Source organism: Drosophila yakuba, chromosome 3R (genome assembly GCF_016746365.2).
Source record: "Drosophila yakuba strain Tai18E2 chromosome 3R, Prin_Dyak_Tai18E2_2.1, whole genome shotgun sequence".
In the NCBI taxonomy this organism is placed as follows: domain Eukaryota; kingdom Metazoa; phylum Arthropoda; class Insecta; order Diptera; family Drosophilidae; genus Drosophila; species Drosophila yakuba.
The window spans coordinates 6415066-6435367 of record NC_052530.2 but is presented as its reverse complement, the minus strand read 5'-3'; the positions used below and the strand labels follow the sequence as shown (position 1 = coordinate 6435367).

The 20302-nt window shown below is 39.6% G+C and overlaps 2 protein-coding genes and 1 long non-coding RNA gene across 7 annotated transcripts in view; 1 reads left to right on the top strand and 2 right to left on the bottom strand.

Moving 5' to 3' along the window:
- The window catches only part of LOC6535750 (heparan-sulfate 6-O-sulfotransferase 3-B), an 84867-nt gene that overhangs the window by 47450 nt on the left and 17115 nt on the right, over positions 1 to 20302 (top strand). The window contains exon 1 of one of the 4 annotated variants that reach the window (XM_039376668.2): positions 7072 to 7195. The exons of the other annotated variants lie outside the window; for them this stretch is intronic. The gene's annotated coding sequence lies outside the window, so the exon portion shown is untranslated. Of the gene's footprint in view, positions 1 to 7071; positions 7196 to 20302 lie in introns of those variants that run through there. 4 annotated transcript variants of the gene reach the window in all.
- Positions 5291 to 6810, bottom strand: LOC26535314. 2 transcript variants are annotated; one of them, XR_001453928.2, is made up of 3 exons: positions 6253 to 6648; positions 5947 to 6186; positions 5291 to 5889 (listed from the first exon to the last, which is right to left on the bottom strand). It is a non-coding gene; the product is annotated as an uncharacterized LOC26535314 (long non-coding RNA). The 2 variants fall into 2 exon arrangements; XR_005561768.2 differs by having other exon boundaries at positions 5947 to 6810.
- Positions 16705 to 17221, bottom strand: LOC6539944. Its single transcript, XM_002086783.3, has 2 exons — positions 17113 to 17221; positions 16705 to 17055 (listed from the first exon to the last, which is right to left on the bottom strand). Exons 1-2 carry the CDS (start codon positions 17169 to 17171, stop codon positions 16863 to 16865), a joined length of 252 nt encoding a protein of 83 aa, XP_002086819.1. The 5' UTR covers positions 17172 to 17221; the 3' UTR covers positions 16705 to 16862.

Sequence of the window (20302 nt, the reverse complement as noted above, 5' to 3'; positions counted from 1 at the left end):
AAATCCTTTCGCACTCAGCACACATAAACACTCGCACACACAAATAGAGTTAGAGTTAGACAAGCCCCAAAACGACGTCCTTACAGCAATTAAACTAAAATCAATTAGATGCACTGACAATAAAAATTTAAATATTCATATTTTCCCAGCAAGTTAAATGGGGCATGTGGCAGCAGGATGGAGCATAGTGAGATTACTTACTGCAAAATGATGTCAAATTAGAGAGAGCTCGTTAAACACTTCTGCCATCGGCCACTCGATTATCCCCATCGCGCTTAATGGAGTGTGAAGTTTTGAATATTTTCCCACAAACTAAAAATAAGGTTCAGTTCTTGTTTACGAGCTCGTTACTCGACGGATTATGTTGCTAATAAAAAGTTGTCCAAGAGGTGTTTACTTGCAGATTGAGTTAACAGGGCTGCGGTTTTTGTTGGATCTGCAAGTATCTACGGAGCAGTGTTTTAATACGATTATGACTCTGCTCTGTAAATCAATACAGTGGAAAGGTCAGGCGGAGCACTGCCAATTGCATTAGGTTTTGGACTTGATTCCCCTGCTATTTACGCATGCAGGCCAAAGTGTTGGAAACATTTATACTTTATTGCTATTTTGCATGCATAAATGGTCGTCAAAGGATGCGGAGCTCTGGGTATCAATTCCGTATCGTCGAGCTCCTCTGCGGAGCTTGCCAAGTGGGTCACGTATCTGTATGTGTATATGTATCTGTGTATCTGCATGCCCGTATACTGGCGATGCCTTTAACTACACAACTTTTGGAAGTTATGCAGCATACTTTTCGGCTGATATATATGTACATGCGTTCATATACGTACATATATAAAGAAGTATAATATCCCCATTCGTTTTTCTTGTTCATTGAATCGAATTTCGAACGTTTCTCTAGCGCCTTTCAGCCATGTTTCATTCCTTGTTTTCCCTGCATGAGATAAAAATTCAATTATGGCCTCTTTTTGTCTGCTGACTGATGCCAGTTGTTGAGCAGACTTCTAGCACTCGTTAATTTAAAATTTCGCTGTTAACAATTTTGAGGTATTTATTTAAATGCAAGGCACATTAATTAACACGTACCGATTGATTTACGTTGCATTAATTGCCACGTCACAAACTCACAGCCTGCAAATCGCCATTCATTTAATTAATGGCAGATGTAATAAATGTAAAAAGTATTCGGTTGAAGGATACCCTGTTCTTTGATTTTATTTACACGGAATTCAGCAAAGCATTAAATAAAAATGTACGGTGCAGTGAAATTAATAAGGTTAAACATATTCGTATTATCACTGAAATCAATTTAACGAATCAACTGCCTGTCATGCGTAACTCCTTTCAATTGTTGCACTCCCTTTACCATTGAAAAAAGTGGCCAATTTGCATAATTATAATTGATGGCCAATGTATGCATAACATATGTGTGCTCAAATATTAACCATAAATCATTATAAATATTGAATTAAAATATTAACCGAGGAAAATGAAAGGCAAAATAAAAACCGAAATGGCCAGTGCTATGTATAAATGAAAACAAATGTGATCGAGCTAAGAAACAAAAATTCGACTTGGCAGTCAAGTGTGGGCCAAGTGCCCCTAGAATAATGTGTCAATAATGTGCGATTATATCGACTACAATCAGCACAGCCCAGACCACCCAACTTCTAAGACCCTTAACGTCAGTCAGCCAGCCAACATATTGCGGATAGAAAAAACGGGGAGCTCTGTAGAGCAAATTGTGTGAAGTTAATAAAAAAAGGGAATACTTGAATAGGGTTCAATGGCGAAGTGGTTCGACTTTGGCCTTTTTTATTTCTCCCATTTGCTGCCGCTGCTTATTTTATACTTTTCATATCCCTAGAAGTCACGTATTTATATTTCATTATTTTTTTTCGGTCTCCCTTGTTTGTGCTTGGGCTAAGCGAAAAATCAATTTCGCGCAAATTGAGTAAATGTCATTTAGACATCCGCCCTTCCCAGCAACAAAAAACGGCTGAAGAACATACAATTGTCAAACATAAACTCGCACATATTCACATGCCTGCCACAAAGTATGTGACAATGTGGCATGTGATACCGCCGTTGCATAAATGTATAAATGTACATATGCTGACGATTTTCAAGGCTTTAAGTGAATATTTGAGTGTGTTTTAGGCTGTTTCGGAGTTGGTTTATAACTTAATCATTTAAACATTCACAACGTTACTCAATAAAAACTAAGCTCAAGAACCAATTAGTAATTTTTTGTGGTTTTAGTACTTACATATTTTGTTGTACTTACATATATTTTATTACATTTTATTAAGTCAAGGGAATATAGGGAAATAGAATTTTGCTCGGACGAAACATTGAAGCTCCCTTACATACTTCTTGACAGGTCCACCCTAATGCTGGTGTGTGTCTTACCACTTTAAACACAATCTAATGTCAACAGAACAGACACTGAGTGAATCATTCAGCGACAGGCATTGCACTATATGTTAGAACGTCGGCTGTCCGTACCGTGCCGACTTATAAATGCGGTTTGGCTTCCATCTGGTTTTGTCATAAGTGTGTGCACAGCACACGCCGTCTGTGTTTGTGTGTGTTTGGGCGAGTGTGTAAGTGGCTGCGGCTTGTGCGTATCAATGAAGCAGTTAGCCGAGTGGCTCTCCATGCTGCTCGTTGACTTTATTGGATTATCAGGCAAATTTTATAGTATTCCTTGGACTCACACCACTGAATCGCCCGCTCAAACATATTGAATATTCCCTTGAACCCGAAATGACTTTACTTCGGCTTTTTTGAAGCATATTTACTTGGAGTTGATATGGGATTCAGGGTGGATAATGCAAATTGTGAAAGTTTGGAGCACGTAAATGGACATGCGTAGAATAGAGTGGAAATCCATGGCTTGTATTCGCTAATACGTATAACTTTTTATTTTGATGCGACCCAGAACTCAAATAAACTTTTTTCTAAGAAATAGGAATATTTTTACAATTTACTTAGCAGAAATCAGCACTCGAGGTGACAGGCTTAAAACCCATCCAATCGATTTTACTGATTGCAAGATCTCTCGCCTTATTTTCTTTCTCAGAGTGCATTAGAAATATTGCACATTGAAAGGAGACGACGTTCCCTGCAATAGCTACAATTCCCCTTAGCATTCTGACGGCTGCCGGGAATGTAGTTGACGCACAGCTGCGCTTCTGTCTTCTCTCAGCAAATAGCATCGAAAAAATATACAAAAAATAAACCCGGAGCAGAGAGAAAGAACAACAAGCTCACATTTCGTACAGATTCACACGTACACATGGGTAAACACCGACAAACCTACGACAACTAGGAGGACCATGGTGGTTCACGGAGCGGAATGGAGGAAATCGCTTCGTTTTAATTGTTGAACCACACAAGTGCTTACACAAGGACTTCTCTGTTCTGGCTGGGGAACTGGGCACATCTTCCAACGGGCACTGGGAGCATTTCCATTTCATTTCAGCCAGACTTTGCTTAACCCACATGGAGCGAGATCAACTTGAGTTGCATTTTAATTTACACACCAAAAATTTCCAGCAGCCAAGGGACATAAATAAATAAAGCTCGGGCTAGAGCTAAAGCAAATACTTTCACCAGCTTCAGTTACTAAAAGGATGGAAACGAGTTGAACTACATTTTCGGGCAGCAGAGCAAATTCGTTAGAATCCTGCTGCAAAGAAAAAGTTAAGAGCCAAAGAAACGCCAGGTAGTCTTGCTAAATCGGCGGAAAAACAAGCGGCAGGAAGCGAACAGCATGCAAATCAGTTCGGAATGCGGCAAAAAGGTGTAACGGCAGCACAAAAAGCGAAGGAAATCGCCAATCGGAGTTTGAGTAATCGAACAGTTGAGAAGCAACCGGGGAGACTGGGGGGATGCGACATTAAGGATACACGTGCCTTAGTTTTCCGTACTGGTGCACTTTCCTTGATCTCCTTTAGGTTCTTCTGGTAAAAGGGAATTCTTCTGCTAAATTAAAAGTTCTTTCGGTTTCTTAATTTTGATGTTCGCTCAAGGGTACAATGAAGACCTTGAGAATGTGAAAGTCTACAAATACTTTTTTCAGAACGATTGTCTTTAATTTCTTTGCTTTTAAACGGATTTGTTTCGTTGTCTACAGAACTTTTTTTTTTTAGCTTTACAGATAAAATGTGTTTAACTTGATTTGTTTGCTTATGCATGAATAAACGTCTAAAATATTCACAAAATAATTCGATAAAGTAACTTTAAGTCGATGAGGATTGCTAGCTATAAAAGGTGAAGCTTATGGCAAACCAAGTTCCATGCCCGAAATACACACCACAAACGTTTTCCCCCATAAACCTTAAAAAGGGGCCACAAGAGGACTGGAGTAAATGCAAATAGCGCAGGTTGGCGCAATAAATTTGAAACGTTTTTCCCTTGCAGTTTGACTTTCTGCCGTTCGCCATTTATTTGTGCTAACAATTTTGTCGCCTGCAAACTGCAAGTAAGCAGACCCCTTCCTCCCGAATTTCCACAGTCATACACATATACTTTTTTTGAACATTTGCCATGACAATTTGCTGCTCAATTGAACTCGCACGGATTGCAGGCCCACCTGCCTGCAGCTCTATCTTGTTCACTTTGTCAGCGGCTGCTCACCTGTCCCTCTGCCCTGTTTTGCATAAGTTTGACAGCTTTCTCTATCCATGTGCATGTGCCGCTAACGAAGTCATTCAGCGTTTGTGTCACAGTAGTTTCGAGGGGCCATGAAGCTCGACAGGACTGCGGGAACTGGGAACCGGAGGTAGCCCACCTGGTTGCAGCTGCAACTTGCCCAAAAAGCGCGTCACGAAGCTGCGTTCATTATGTTGCCACTCTGCCACGTCGCTGTGGCATGTGTGTTGGCACACTCTATCTGAAGGGTACTATTTTTTTCTTACTATCTTACCGACTAACAATCACTTCCGATCTTGTAAAGCAAAGGCACTGCTTAGTTTGTATTATAGAACATATATAGCTGAGACAGCCTTTTAAATTAATTCTAAACGAAATGTAACTTTGAATTACATTTCCATTTACAAGTGTGATTTTAACTTTTGGTACCTAAATTTATTTTTAGATTGCTACATTTTTCTCAATTCCATTATAACAGATGAGTAACCATTTCGTTGCTGCATAAGAATGGTTAGTATAAATAATAGGTTCTTGTTAAGCCCATTATAGGTATTATTGGTACTACATTCATATATAGGTATTTTTTTCCGCGAAACTCCAACAAAGTCATGTTTTGAAATGTTTCTTACATACTTTTTGGTTTGGCATAAACCACATCACCGTATCGTGTATCTGGGAGGGTATTCCATGCTTTGGTATGCGATGCCGGCCTCCTTTCCTGTTGTTTTTTGGGGGATACTATTTTGCGGCCATCCCAACTGTCGGGTTTTCAAGCGGGATTGGGGCGGAACGAAAAAGGGGCGGGCAGGTGTTGTGGCTGCTGCTGTGGAGCTGCCTGTCCTCTCAGATTTATGTTGCCAATCAGGCATTTTGCTTGCGGTTGCACTCTGTACTGCTCCGTGTTCCTCGCTCCGTTGATTTGTTACCTATACGCAGCGTAAACAAGGTTGCAAATGGATTTGGTGCGACGCCCGCAATGTTTATGAGCTCCACTTGGCTGTACATCATCCCATTTGGTGTTTTCCGGATAAGCCGCTTACTTGGATTCAAATAAGTCGAGTGGTCGAGTGCCTGCTCCCACGAGACAGATTATTCCAAGTCAAGCATGCTGTCAATATTTTCCCGACACCCTTAAAGGAATGCATTTGGCCAGCTGCTCATCGGATAATGGCAAATATATTGCCTACATTTTGCGATAAATCGTCCGAAGGTCTTAGACAGTTTTACCTATAAAATATTAAATGCATTAGCAAACGCACAGATATCCTGATATCCAGATAATACCAAAAAGCAGTCGTTGCCCATAATTCAATGTTTGCTTTAGGATACTTGCCAAGTTATCTAAATGCTAGCAGGAGCAATCTTCTCTAGGAGCTTCCTATCGCCACATTCGCTTCATTTTGCTTTTCTGGCAGGCAACTGGGCCAAAATCTTTCCACTTTGCTAGCCATCCGTTTTCATTTCATGTTCCCTCTTTGTCCTAAGTCTTACCCAATATTAAACAAGAAAAATGCATTACGCTTTCTAGACCGAATAACGAGAATCGTTATGTTTTCGGTGGACACTTTAAAGCAAATCTCATAAGTTTACCAAATTCGATGATATATTTTTCCCTATTTTTTCCTGTTTCTATTAAACTCCTTGTACATAAATGGTTCGCCATCTGTCACGTTTAGTCGCATGGACGCACGTGTGATGAATACTTGGCAATTAGGGAGACCGGTGAATTCTTGTTGACATAACCAGGAAGGAATCATTTAGGAAACGTCCTTGTCAGTTCCGGCTGACGTTTTATGCTGGGTGCTGGGAAGAGGGGCCAGAATGCCCGTACGTATATAAATATTTTATTTATTTAGACTCCTGATTTTGCTTGTCAGCTACGTGCTGCAAATGCCTAATATAATGTTCTAAAATACATTTTGTACATTCTATTTTCCTTTTTTTTTGAGGAAATTGATTGACATTTCTATGTTGGGTCATGATCGATCACTTGTGGTTAGTGTGTTGAAAAGTACACCTTATAAGGTTGTCTTTGTTTTGACTGGACAGTAATATAAATATGCACATAACTCATTGCAAGTTATATGAGCATTTATTTAATATATTATAATTCGACGGTATCTACAAGTAAAATAAATGAATAATGCATATTTCATGTGGTAATTATGTACATATTAAATTTAAAGCACAATAATAAACAGTTTCCCCACTTTAAATGCCTTTTAGTTATAGAAGCATTTTATTCCAGAAAGACCAATAAATTTGATAACAATAAGAAAAAAAAATTTCGATTAATTTTAAAAGAAATAATTATATGGTATATTATATTATATTATATATTTGGAAACTAGTTTATTCAATTTAATATTTGGCATTAATTTAATAACCGTTATTAATTTTCCTTTGCAGGTATGCTTCCGATTCAGTGCCCTTGGTATACATGGATTTATGTTTGTGCTTCAATCCCCAATGCTCTAAAAATGTTATGCAACAAGACCTCTAAGCGTGTGGCATTGAAGGGTTTCATTTGTGGGTGAGTTATCCACTCCAGGGGGAAAGCGGTGTGTTGTGGTACGGTCTGGTGCTGCATGCAGTTGTACATTTTCAGATAATTTAATTTGTGGTTAAACGCAACCCAGACGACAAGTATAGCCCCGAAAACACGGAGGAGCTGAAAGGGGTGCAAAAATTAAGAAGTTGTCCTGGCAACGGGTAATTGGGGAATAGAAATAATGCGAAGCCAAGGAAAACCAGAAAACGCATGAGAAAAACTGCACGATACCGAAATCCCTCCGGGGAAATTGGTGGATAGGAATGGGAATGGGAATGTGGATTTTACTCTCTGATCCACTTGCCAATCCGTCGTACATATATGTTTGCTGTTTTTGCGCCCTGACGCTATAGTTGCTTTTTATGAATTTTGTATTTGTGCGAGTAAATTCCCTTTTGCCGGTGCCACATGACGTATGAGTAATGGCTTTAGCCTGCCCTGCTTTTGTCTCTCACTGTCGGAATTTTTGTTGCAGCTTCTGTTCTTGTTTATTCTGCGGTCGCGTTTACAGCCCCTCCACACTACACCCCTTTTGGCGGTCCCTGTCCGCAATCGCATATGCATGGATATGCATGGATTTTATCCGAAACTATGCGATATAGTACACATATCTGTTCTGCGTCGGTGGTGCTTTTGTTTCTGGTGTTGCTGCTGGTATTACTGTCTGCCTCTTTCCTGCATTGTCAAATTGGTTTGCTTAAATTGAATACATTGTAGTGTTTTGTTAAGGGAAAAAGACAGGGGTTTTCCCTCTAGAGCTTTTGGTCGATAAAAATGGAATTGTTGTTTGGTTTCTGCAGAAAAAAAATGCTCAAATGAGTTTTAACGAACAATCAGAGCATTTAATTGGTTTTACACTTAAGCTAGTAATACAGTAAGTAATCCTGATCCTGCCATCTATTTCTTAAGCTTGTTTTGTTTGTCCTGATGAACCCTTCAACACAATTCAAAAATTTCATACTCATTCATCATTTCGACGAGGGTTTTCTTTGGTTTGGACGGGACTAAATAAACTCTGAAGGCATGCACTTGGGACTTTATGTGCCGCATAACTCAAAAGCCTCTGCATCATGACAGGCCAAAACCGAAGAAACCAAGAACCTACAGCATTGGCAGAAAAAAATACCATCCCAAACCGAAGAAATGGGAAAGGAAGTTCCCTTCGAGGCGGAAAAGTTTTCCCTCTCGTTTAGCAGATTTCCACCCATGCCACTTTTTGCCTTTGGTAACTTCATATTTATATAATAACTTTATGTTTATGTTGTAGATTTTCGTCCCTTTCTTTGAGGAAATTTACAATAACAACGATGGGTAAGAGGATGGAAGGCCCGCCAAGGACAAAGACTAAAACAGCAAACAAAGTGCAAAAACACACAGACTGTAGCTGTAGCATTTGGTGTGGCCATAACAAAAGGCGCGTTGGCGTCTAAAGTTGATTTCTTAATGTCTTCCAAGGATACACTGTTTGTCTTCATGAAGAAAATGGCAGTGCTCAGCTATGATACACCCACATATATAGTCCCAAGTCAAGTCAAAAGCCGTTGCCAAAGGCAATTTACACTGAAGTTGTTTATTTCGAAACACTTGCGAGAAGGCGAAAAGTGGGCAGAGCCAATATTGAGTGAGCCACTACTTATGACAAAGACATATCCTTGCTGCTTTTAAACTTTCGACGTTCTACATTCTCGCAGCGGAAGCGGAAATGTGCATTATTTGATATGACTCTGTTTTTGTTACTTGTTGTTGCGTTTCGCACATACACTCGACTGGTTTGGCAGCAAATTCCTTGCTATTTGACAATCCGAACAGACTTTTTGAAGGCTCCCAAGAAAATCACTTCAGCTATGTGCAATGGATAATTTAATTGAATTTGCTTGACCATAAAGAATGGAAACTACAAATTGGCCAAACAAGAAAAGGCAGATTACGCATATCAATTTACCACAAAAGCTAAGGCTATATTGATTACAATAGAAGCCATTTCACCTTTATTGAACTCTAAAATTAAACTCAAGATGAAACTTTTGATGATTACTTAAAACAAAAAATTGGCATTCAATTGGAAATTTTAATAACTCTTGAAATTTTCCGCTTCGTCTGATACAAAAAAAAGGAAAAATCGTTTTCGTTTACCTTTTCGACAAATGCAAAGTTTTCCAAACTAGCTATTTCCTTTCTTCAAACTCTTGCTCATTTTATTATCATATTTATTAATTTCCTTGAGATTCTTTATCCAGTTTAAATCAATATATAATGCAATTCAGATTGTGCTCCTGAACAAGTTTTGAACAATGAGAAAACTATTTTTCTCCCTACCCGGAATAAATTTGCTTTGCCGTTGAATTTAAAGTACAGTTCGCTTCCCATTTATTGTTACTGGAATTTAGTATGTGCGGGGCAAAGGCTTCATTCAACCGCAGGCGCTGATATTCAAAAGCGTCCACAACTTTTTTCGAGGACATAACGGCAAAATTTGAAGCACCTTTAGTTTGGTTAAAAGTTTCCCAGCGTCAAATAATAAAAAATAGCCCCAAAAACTACTACACTTACACTTCAGCAGAGGCTGGACGGAAAAACCAATTTTCGAAGCCTAAAAATGGAAAAATGCACACTGCCAAAATGGAGAGAAAATATGCAGACCAAACTTTGGCCGCGCCAGTCGCCACTGTGATAAATGAAATTTTAATAAACCCAAAATGGTCTTTGGCTAAATCGCCTTTTCCGTTTGTGGGCGTGCGGCAATGTTACGCATACGACATGTAAGCCGCCTTGTGGTAAATTTTAATTGGTTTGTCGCGAGTGGGTTTTTTCCACTACTACTGTCGCTGCCTGATTTTGATTTTGTGAAAGAGGCATCATGATTAAAAACTTTACATAGTTTCGCGCTGGTTTTGGGGTTTTGGGTTTTTCGTTCTGGTTCTGGTTTCGTTTCCTGAAGCTGTTTCTCATTTGTTTTTGGCATTATTGCAGGCCGAACTTTTGTATGAGAAACTTTGCTCCAAATTGGCCACGCCCACCCATCAAGGGAAAGTTGGACTGTTGTCGTTCGCCGGTTGGCATGGCAGCGATTTTGTATAAGAATAGTTGGGGCACAGTCCTGCGAATTCAGGTGAAGTTTAGGATTTTAATTAGTTTCGTTCCTCGCTTAGTGTCAAAGAAATTTGTTAGATAGCTAGATTGGCTAGCTAGCTTTAATACAAATCATCCTCTAGCTAAGCGTTAAATATTTTATGTCTAGTTCGGCTTTCTTTTGCGAACACTTATAGCTTACAATCTTGCTGAAAACATTTGTCTGCAAGTAGCAAAATAATTCATTTGTAAAACTCCAATAAAAGAAGCTCCAGTTATTTACACAACCAATGACATGCAAACATTGCCCTTCCTAAATATAAATGGTTTTAATTACGTGATTACGATTACTAGTGTCTCTGAAATTGAATCCCATTTGTACACTAATGAATTTCGGATACTTGAAAAGACAGATTTGTGTAACTTATCTTATTCACTGTTAGGCAAAGTCTTCGTTAGTTAACGTTAATTAATCATGTGGCCTGACATATAGGTGTCAACATCCACCACTCTTTTCCTATTCACAAAAAAACACATCCCAATTTAATTACATTTATGTACACCGAAGTCTAAGCTCCGCAGGCTTCCATTAATTTGTTGCTCTTGTTTGGCATTCCCCAGGCTTATTATTATGACTTTTCATTGGCTTCTTCACACATGCCATCTCGTGGCGAAAGCATTTCCCCGTCTGTTCTTATTTATTGGATTTGGGATTTGCTGATGTTGCTCATGCAGTATTGGGATTTATATTTTTTCCACCGCGTACCGGCTCCCTCGTTTTTCGCCAGCATCTGGTATAATTAAGTTTGCCTTTTGATATATGTACATATTCTCCCACCTGTCTCCCATCGGACGCCATCAGTCACTTCTTATGCAAATGCTGTTGGCCGTCATCCTGCTATCTCAACTACTTAGCATTGACGTTTGTATATGCTCTCTATCTTGTATTTTATCTGTAAACCTCTACTTTTTCTAAGTAGAAACATGTTGGTTAAAAAGATTTATATAATCTGATGTACTCGGTTCTTAGACTTTTCAGTAATGCGTTTCCAAATGACTAATTCACTCAACCAAAAAACTTAACTAAACAATTTGTTTAAAACCAAATAATCTAAATTTCATTCAACATCTGATCAACCTGCGATACTCTTTGCTGCAACGAATGTATATCGTTTACTTTCTTATTCAAAATGGCTCCCAAATGTGAAATTCCCTGGCCATGCAGAGGGACCAAATAAATTTCGAAAACTGAGACGTGGGGTCACGTGCGTGGAAAGTTGTGTGTTTGTCTGTCGGCGGACTGCTCATGGCATCAGGACATGAGCATCAATGGTACATGAGCTGCTTCGCTGAGCCAGCAGCATATTCAAATGCTTATTGATTCTGCGGTCCATCAGCTGTCACTGTTCTGTCTCGGTGGCCCAAGCCACTTGGTCCCCAGCGCTTTTTGTTTACAAGTGCCGCAATCATGATACGAATCAGCAAACGAGCCACCAGCCAAGGGTCCACCTGATGGCATCGGCCAAAAACCAAGAAACAGCTTTGGGGGAAAAAATAAGGTAGAACCTGCCCACACACATGGCTTCAAGGAGTCCGGAGGGCCAAACATATTCCCTAGACAAGTAGACAAAAGCAGCAAAAATTTGCATGACTTCCTGACGTCCTCGAGTGTGTTGTGTTTGCTCTTTTCTCTCATTTCTCGGTCTACTTTTGCACTTTCTAAAGCATTGCTTTCTCTTTGCTGGCCATTTTGAACTTATGTAAATGGTCAATAGACCTTTCGGGTTGTTAATGACAGCCTGGTATTGGCAGCTGGGAGGTATGTATGTGAGTCAGGGCCACTGAAAATCAAAGTAAAATGCCCAAGGCTGATTCGCTGGGTGGAATCAAGTAACAGAGAATGACTTATTCTGATTACTTCTCAAACTCGTTAATCAAACGATTATGCTGCTTTCAAAATGTTCTGCAGAGAGCCTTTATATGGTTTTCTACTACATATTTCTCATACTCTCATTTCCTGCTTGAATTGCCTCAGTTTGGTTTCAATTGAACACTATCCCTGTTCTCCTTCTAATTGCTGGTTTACGTCGTTCTCCAGCGAAGAACCGAAAATTTGTGGCTGGTTTGCTTGACTCGTAGAGCTGGTTGGGAAGAAAAAAACAGGAAAACAGAGTAGAAATTTGCATGAAACAGCAGCACAACAACCCCGATTTGAATGCTGCAACGTGCGTAGCGATAAATCAAAAATATGCAGCCAAGGCAAAAGAGTTACCCAGGCTTCATCCTTTTGAAAAGAAGAACAAGGGAATCGCATTGGCCATGCAAACACAGCTGATTGTGTAAACAAACTGATGATCGGCAATGGGAATGGAACTGGGGAACGGGTGCTACTACTTGCTGCACAACAATGAAATGGAATTTCAATGCCATCTCCCTTATTGTTGTCAGCCTAGGCAATAATTGTTGGAGCTCTCAGCACGTCTGCATATGTGCTGCATATACTTGAGAATACCACTGCATTCCACGCTATTTGCCATCGATTGCATCTTGCACGCCATCCAGCAGACCCGAAACAATAAGGAAAACAGTCGCATCCTGGCAAACCATTATCGCCAAGAGCAGCGACAGCCGTGTTCTCCCAATCCTGCTGCTCCCAATTCCCATTTGCAGTTGCCATTGCATTTGGCATACGTGTAAATCGTAAATTTCCGTGTGTGAAATGAATGGTAACCAGAAACGGAGTCCCGAAAGGGAGGCACAAATTCTCATCCTTTCAGTGCCGGGCACAGGGCAATAGCTCATTGTGGACAGCGGAGACAGCCGCTGCTGTGCACCACCAGAAAACAAAAGTCACTTCCTCGGTAATGGAATAAATATCCGTAAGGACCATCTTTCCGTGCCCCGTCGCACACACATACACATGGGTATATGGAATTGTCCAGCATTCTGCGGCTATTTATGGGGGGAAATTGAAAATAAAGGTTCCGAGAAGGAATGCATTGTTGAGCGATTTATTTTAACAAGAGATAAAATTTTAATTTCGGTCCTTTTCGCTTTTGCGGTGTGAGTATCTTTAATTTAAAACCTAATTAGGTAAATGTAGTTTTGAGGTAAATGTAGTTTTTATTACACCAGTATACTAGATTCGTTAAAAGTATGTTGCAGGCATAGGAAAACATTTTAAGCCATATAAAGTATATATATTCTTGATCAGGAACAGCGGAGTCGATCTGGCCTTGTCCGTCTGTCCGTCCGTCTGTCCGTCCGTCTGTCTGTCCGTATGAACTTCGAGATCTCAAGAAATATAAAAGCTAGAAATTTGAGATTCAGCATGCAAATTTCATAGACGTAGACGCAGCGCAAGATTGTTAACATGTTGCCACGCCCACGCCCACTCTAACTCTTCGAGTAATGGGTATACAAATTTGTTACTCTTTGCTTTTAGTTGTCTCTTATTCGTTACCTTCAGCAAGCAGTCTCACTAAAGTACCACATTCAACCAGACGAATTTCGCAATAGTCCCCCGCTTTCCCAAAGAATCCCTGAAAAAGCTGAATTTAAGCTTGAATGGTTCAAATTTCGCTTACTGATTTCCCAGAAATTGTTATTCAAAAAATCCAATTTCCCTGCATCAATGCACAAGTAATCCCCCGCCCGTCGTAATTTTTTTATATTTTGCATATTTGTCACATTGAAGATGACCAGCTGTGAGCTTCCAACTGGAGAACCCGCCCCACAGGTACTGGTCCTGTTTACCTGGCCCACCATTCGATTGAGCCAAGGAGGAAATGCGAGACATGAAGTCTTTATGACATTGCACTCACAGGTGCGGATGCTCACTCAGTGGATGTTCTGGGTGTGGATGTCTTTTATTGTCGGCGGTGTATAATTTTCACACTCCTGGCGGAGATGCGGATGGCTGTTTGTGCTACTGTTGGACCTCCGGCGGTTTTTCCACCCCATCTTGGTTGATTTGATTGCACTGAGATTCGCTTCTTGGTTGTTTTATTACTTCGTTCGTTTTCTTTGTCCTCCCTGCATTTTCGTTCGCTCCGTTCAGCATTTTGATTATGTTGCAGCATTTTTGCATCATAATACTCATAAATATTTATAACGCAAATTTTCTAAACACGATACCGACGTAAAATACCGCTTTCACAATCTTTCCTATGCATTCCAGACAAAACCAATATCAGTTCAAATGTCTGGAGCGCAGCTTAGGCAAATGATGTCCGATGATATGTGGTCAGAATTAAAATGAGAAATGAAAACAAAAAATCACTTTGGCTACACAAAGCCATTGATTGCTGGTAAAAACACGTTTAAACGAGCTGTTTTAATATGTAGAAAGTCATTTGGTTCTCGAAAAACCTGTCGAAATAAATTGAAAATGTTGGCCAGTAAAAATTGTTCATCCACGCAGCAAGGATATCAATTTGCTTTCGATATGGGCAAACAAAAGGAAAGTAAAAACCGAGATTATTTTAGTACGAATGGCCCCAAGATATATTCGATTTTTGGCCGATAAAATATGTTTTGATTTGCAGACATTTAGTTGGCAGTTGGTTTCCCTGTTGGACGAAGTTTTTTAAGCCAGAATGACAATTTGATTAGTTTGGAATAAGTTTATTTTTTCACTTTTTAGGCACTGCTGGTGCTGGAAAACTTTGCGACAGGTTTGTGGAAAATTCCATGCCGTTTAAATGACAAGTTTGTGGGAAAAACTTTGCGAAAGCCGATGCCAATGATCGAGTCAATTAGTTAGGGCAATATTTGTATTCAAGATTTTTTATTTATATGAAAAACAGACGAACCAACTTAATTATAAATTAAAATGGAGTTGTTTGTTTTATATTCACGAATTTGTTCGTGTCTCTGCAGTGCACTGTTACCAAGCTGCACCTAGCAATTGTCTAACATGGCGTATGTGTGATGTCAAAAGGCGTTGCACACTTTTAGGATCTCAGTAAGTCTGTTGAATTTGCACGATTCACGCTTAATATACGGCGAAAGAAGTGGTGCATTTCAACATAACATGCAACAGAATGCTCAAGTCTTAACATTTCAGAGACTCCTCGGCAACTTCTTAGTTTTCGTTGGCTCAACTCTTAGCTGGATTTCGGGGATTGTCGGAAACTTGTCTTCACTTTTGATTTGCTTTTTTGTGCGAAAGCAACACTGACAGCAGCTACAACAAATGACTCATTTTCCACGCACTTCATGTTTCTGTTGCAAAAGTTTTCGTCAGTCTCTGCAAAACCAAACAATGCCATCGCGCTGAGAAAGAGGATGAGCAATCAAACTGACTTCCACTTTTGACTTTCTGATTCATAAAAATACATCTGTACGAGTATAGTCGTAGTTTTGCGTTCCATGTAGCCAGGATATTTATCACACATTTGACTGCGCATTGCAATGGCATTGCTTTAATGCGGCTTCCTTTGGCTCTCCCAGTTTCATATCTGCGGCAGTTTGGAACCGCCTTGATTCATAAATTATTTGATATTTCATTTCCTCTGCGTGATGCAGCAAAAAAGTAATAATACAAAAATGGGAAACAGCACAAGCAAATATACACAGAATCACAGTTCGCCTCTCCAAAAAGGACTATATTTCAGTCTCTGCCCCTCGGCGATGCAATAAAATGTCTGCTTCTGCTGATTTTATTCGTTTCTTGTCCAAGCACAGCCAAAGTAAACACAATAATCATAATTTCAACTGCAACTTCAATTTTCCTCTTAAAAATACTTTAACATGTCCATTCAAAGAATGAATATAAAAATGGAAAGTGATAACATCAGGGGAAGCAGAGGCAACTGGGAAAATAAAGCGCAAGCAAGAATGACTATATTATAAACTTGAACTGAACTGCAATTTACGTTTTTATCAGCTTTCATGCAATAAATCTACGCCAAACGTGACTGTGTTCAAGTAGCGTGTAAGCTAGTGGATTTGAAGTGTAATACTTTTTATACAAGCTTTAGTTTTGTTTAATTTTCCAGTTTCGTGTGCTAAATCTGTCACTGGCATAATTTTTAAAATTGTTTTCTTTTTAATTTGATTATATTTTTTGAAACTGAAACGCCTACAAGTTGAACTGCAACGACCGCACTCTCGAAAATTGAATGAATTTTTAAGTGTTTGTTATATGTTTTTCAATTTCACGCCCTTTCTTAGTCCAATTACAAAACCCTGTTTTCAGTCTAACGAATGAGGTTCAGTCCATTAGGTGGCCTTGTAGCTGATAAGGGAAAAACATTGCTGTTTAACTGCATGTCTGCATCTCCCGCGCACGGGAGTAACGAGTATCTAATAGTCGAGGAAATTGCCAAAAGTAGCTTATTCTTTAAGACAAACGTGAAGAGAATTTGGTTTCTTAAGGAAAAGTTGTTTTTTCAAAGCAAATAAGATAACACAAATGATTTACATTTCTACGACTTGGGCGTTAACATGACCGATAAAGCACACAGTTAAGAGTTGCGTTATCTGAAACGTTATCATTACGCATATTTTTTATTTTTACTTTTAATGAACCTTTACACCTAAAGGAAGTGGTGTGTGTTGCTTTCTTCCAAGGTATTTACTCCTCTATTTTTATGCCAGTGGCGCAGTAGAACCAAAGATCTGTGAAGCAAACACCTCCTTTTGTCCGGGCAGCCCAATATGCATTCTGTACATTCTGAGTAACCACCTTGGGTCTGCCAGTTGGCACGAAAAACCAGAAATCGTATGTGGGATTGTACGACAGAACTTTGCGTTCCAAGCCTTGCGAGCTAAGTTTGAACGTATTTAGTGTAACTGATTGTAATTTGATTAAAGTAAAGAGTTACCTTTGCTGGCTGGCTGGCAGCAGCAGGATAATTGCAATTATTATTGTAGCCCAGTTCATGTCGCAGGTGTCGGACTGACTGATTGCGAATGTGAGTTATTTGTGTTCTCACCTGCTATTATTCACGAGCCACTCGAGGCTATCGCCTCGCTTTGCCATAGAGTGCGATAAGGTAGTATAAAGTCGGAACAGCGCCACAAAAAAAATGTATTGAAAACCGAAAGTTGCATGCAATGCCAAGCCGAAACGGAATAGAAATGAATTAGAGCTCACCTCCGAATGGCCTGCCAGCATGTTTTGGCCAAAAGTGAAGGATAAGGTCTGAAACCAAAAACCAAGCAAATACTATTTAAGTTGTTTTTGTTTTTTTTTTTTTTTTTTGATTGCAGGCTATTATGCGTTCGTTGCGGCCAAAGGCGCGCATGAGCAATATCAAGTCACCTGTTTTTATATTGTTTTATGTCTCCCCTTTTTGGAAGCTAAAAAGGTAAAATTTATCATATAAACACACCATAATGAGCGTAGGACAGCCACAAAAGGGTGTTGTCTTTCCCCTTTCTTGTCCGAAACATAAGAAGAACTGGGAGCAAGTCCAATAATGGCCCGGAAAAGACATTGTCTGTAGAATCTTGATATTCTTTGTGAAGCATATGAATGGGCAATCAGTTGAGCCATACCCAACAAGACCCCTAAAATAACATTAAGTGCAATCGAAGACGATGACACGTTTTGCAAATTTTTGTGCACGCAAATATGTGAATATTTATCTGTCCAACACTCAGCCCATAAAGGTAGAGTATCTGCCCATAAATAATGTCAAGTGGTGTAATTCCCCCTACGGTTTATTATTTGCAGTAAAGTTTTCCTTTCCTTTTAGGGTATTTTCGCTGCTATTATTTTTGTTTCAAAGCGGTAAAAAGATGGTTTACTTTCTGGGACAATGGGTTGTCATTCGTCATGATTTGGTGCAGCCTTGCTTGCAATAGCATAATAAGCTAAGCGAGCAGCTCAGCTCCACCCCGCCGCCCTCAATTTATCCTGCTCGGGTGGCAGTCAACACTCATACGCCTCGTTGCACGGCTTGCTGCACGAGTCGCTTCATTGTTGTGGCATATTGTATCACATTTTGAAACGCAGGCAACAGGCGACTGTGCACGCAGAATAATTAAAGTTTAAAATAGAATCCTAAAAGAAGCATTTAAATTATTTTGGCTGTTTTATTATTCTTTGTGTTTTGTACCTCTTATCACTTAAAATTGTCATTTTATTGGTAATATAAGTAGTATATACATAAAGCTTATAAAAAACGAACATTTAAAATCAAATAATGTCCGTTTAAATTGATGTTTCACTAACGGATTAAAAAGTGCAGCAATCATTTAGTAGAGTAATTTGTATCTACTAACGCCATTATTCTCCAAGTGCAACGACTTCATCGGAGATCTGAGAATGTATCGCAGCTAGTGCACATATTCAGAAACGAGCAAACGTGCCAGGCATGTGCCCGGATCCACCACTACCACCAGCACCACTACCGGGATGTGGAGTTTTGAGATGCCAGACAGGATGGTATGTGTTGCGCCGGCAACTGCCGAAAATAGCGGCATATAAAGTGCTTCGAATTTAATTAAGTTAAAATTGGACACTGTGTGCAGCTCATGGCCGGACAATGTGCAGTTTAGTTTTGCAGTTTCAATTACAAACAAAAACCCAATTAAGTTACATTTTGTTGTCCGTTTATGACAACCCGGCTAGGGACTTCATGGCTTTGGTTGCCGGGAACTAAACACTATTCTGATATCCTGTCAAATGAGTAATTCGCAAAGTGCGTCTCCCTCCCTGGGTTTCACAGGGTTCCAATAATAACAGCCAGATTCCCAGGGGACATAAAACGCTTAGCAGATTAGCCAGAGCATTATTTTTCCTTCTGATTAAAGTGGGAGAATTTAACAACAAATGGCCGAAAGCCAAATCAAATCAGATAAAAACACAAAACAAAACGGACCAGAAACCGAAATAAAATAGGAGCGTACAAACAAAAGGCTGTGGAGGAAAATTCCTGATAAAAAAAGGACAAATCCAATGTTTTTCCTTTTTTTTTTGACATTTCAATCAGCATTTTTCAAGCGTCTCGCACTTAAACACAAACACATAAAAGAAAACGGTAAGAAAATCGCATTATAGGAAAACATTTGACCATTTTTCATGTCCACCCAAAACAAATGCCATACGAAAATTGAATTTGTGGCAAAAAGATGACAGTGCCAAAATAGAACGCGCAGTAAAAGTTCGTATATCCGCATTATATGGTGTACACCCGGCGTATGAGTAATTTCATTGAAAAAACACGTTTTGCCCAGCATGTTGGCGACAGAAGAACAGCAAAATAATATTATTAATCAATTAAAAAAGGAAACTGAATTTGATTACAGATTGCGGTCGCATGAATGTCAAGCTATTGCTACGTGCAATTTTTATTCCACGCAGTTTATCCCATTTGCCTTAAATGAATTCCCCTCCAAATGTATTATATAAATTCTACTACCTGACCACAGACAGACAGCTAACCTTATCCGTCAGTCTCAGAACTCTGATGCCCAACATTACATATGATTCAGGGACTTCCGCTTTAAGGTTGATGTAAGTCCTGTCCTGGCATCCCCGGAAATACATGAAAAATGGCCAGGGTCCGCGGAAGTGCTCTGCACTAAACCCTCCAGAAAAAATGGTCTTTCATTTAAATTTACGCGCCAACTTGAGTACAATGAAAGCAAATGTGAAACAGTTGCCCGCAACGAAACGCCGTGCCAGCAAGTAAAATGTAAAGTCCAAAAGTCCACTTAACAAGAAAATGGTTTTTATAAACATTTTTATACCCGTTACTCGTAGAGTAAAAGGGTATACTAGATTCGTTGAAAAGTATGTAACAGGCAGAAGGAAGCGTTTCCGACCATATAAAGTATATATATTCTAGATCAGGATCAATAGCGGAGTCGATTTGGCCATGTCCGTCTGTCCGTCCGTCTGTCTGTTCGTATGAACGTCGAGATCTCAGGAACTACAAAAGCTAGAAAGTTGAGATTAGGCATACAGACTTCAGGGACATAGACGCAGCGCAAGTTTGTCGATTCATGTTGCCACGCCCACTCTAACGCCCACAAACCGCCCAAAACTGTGACGCCCACATTTTT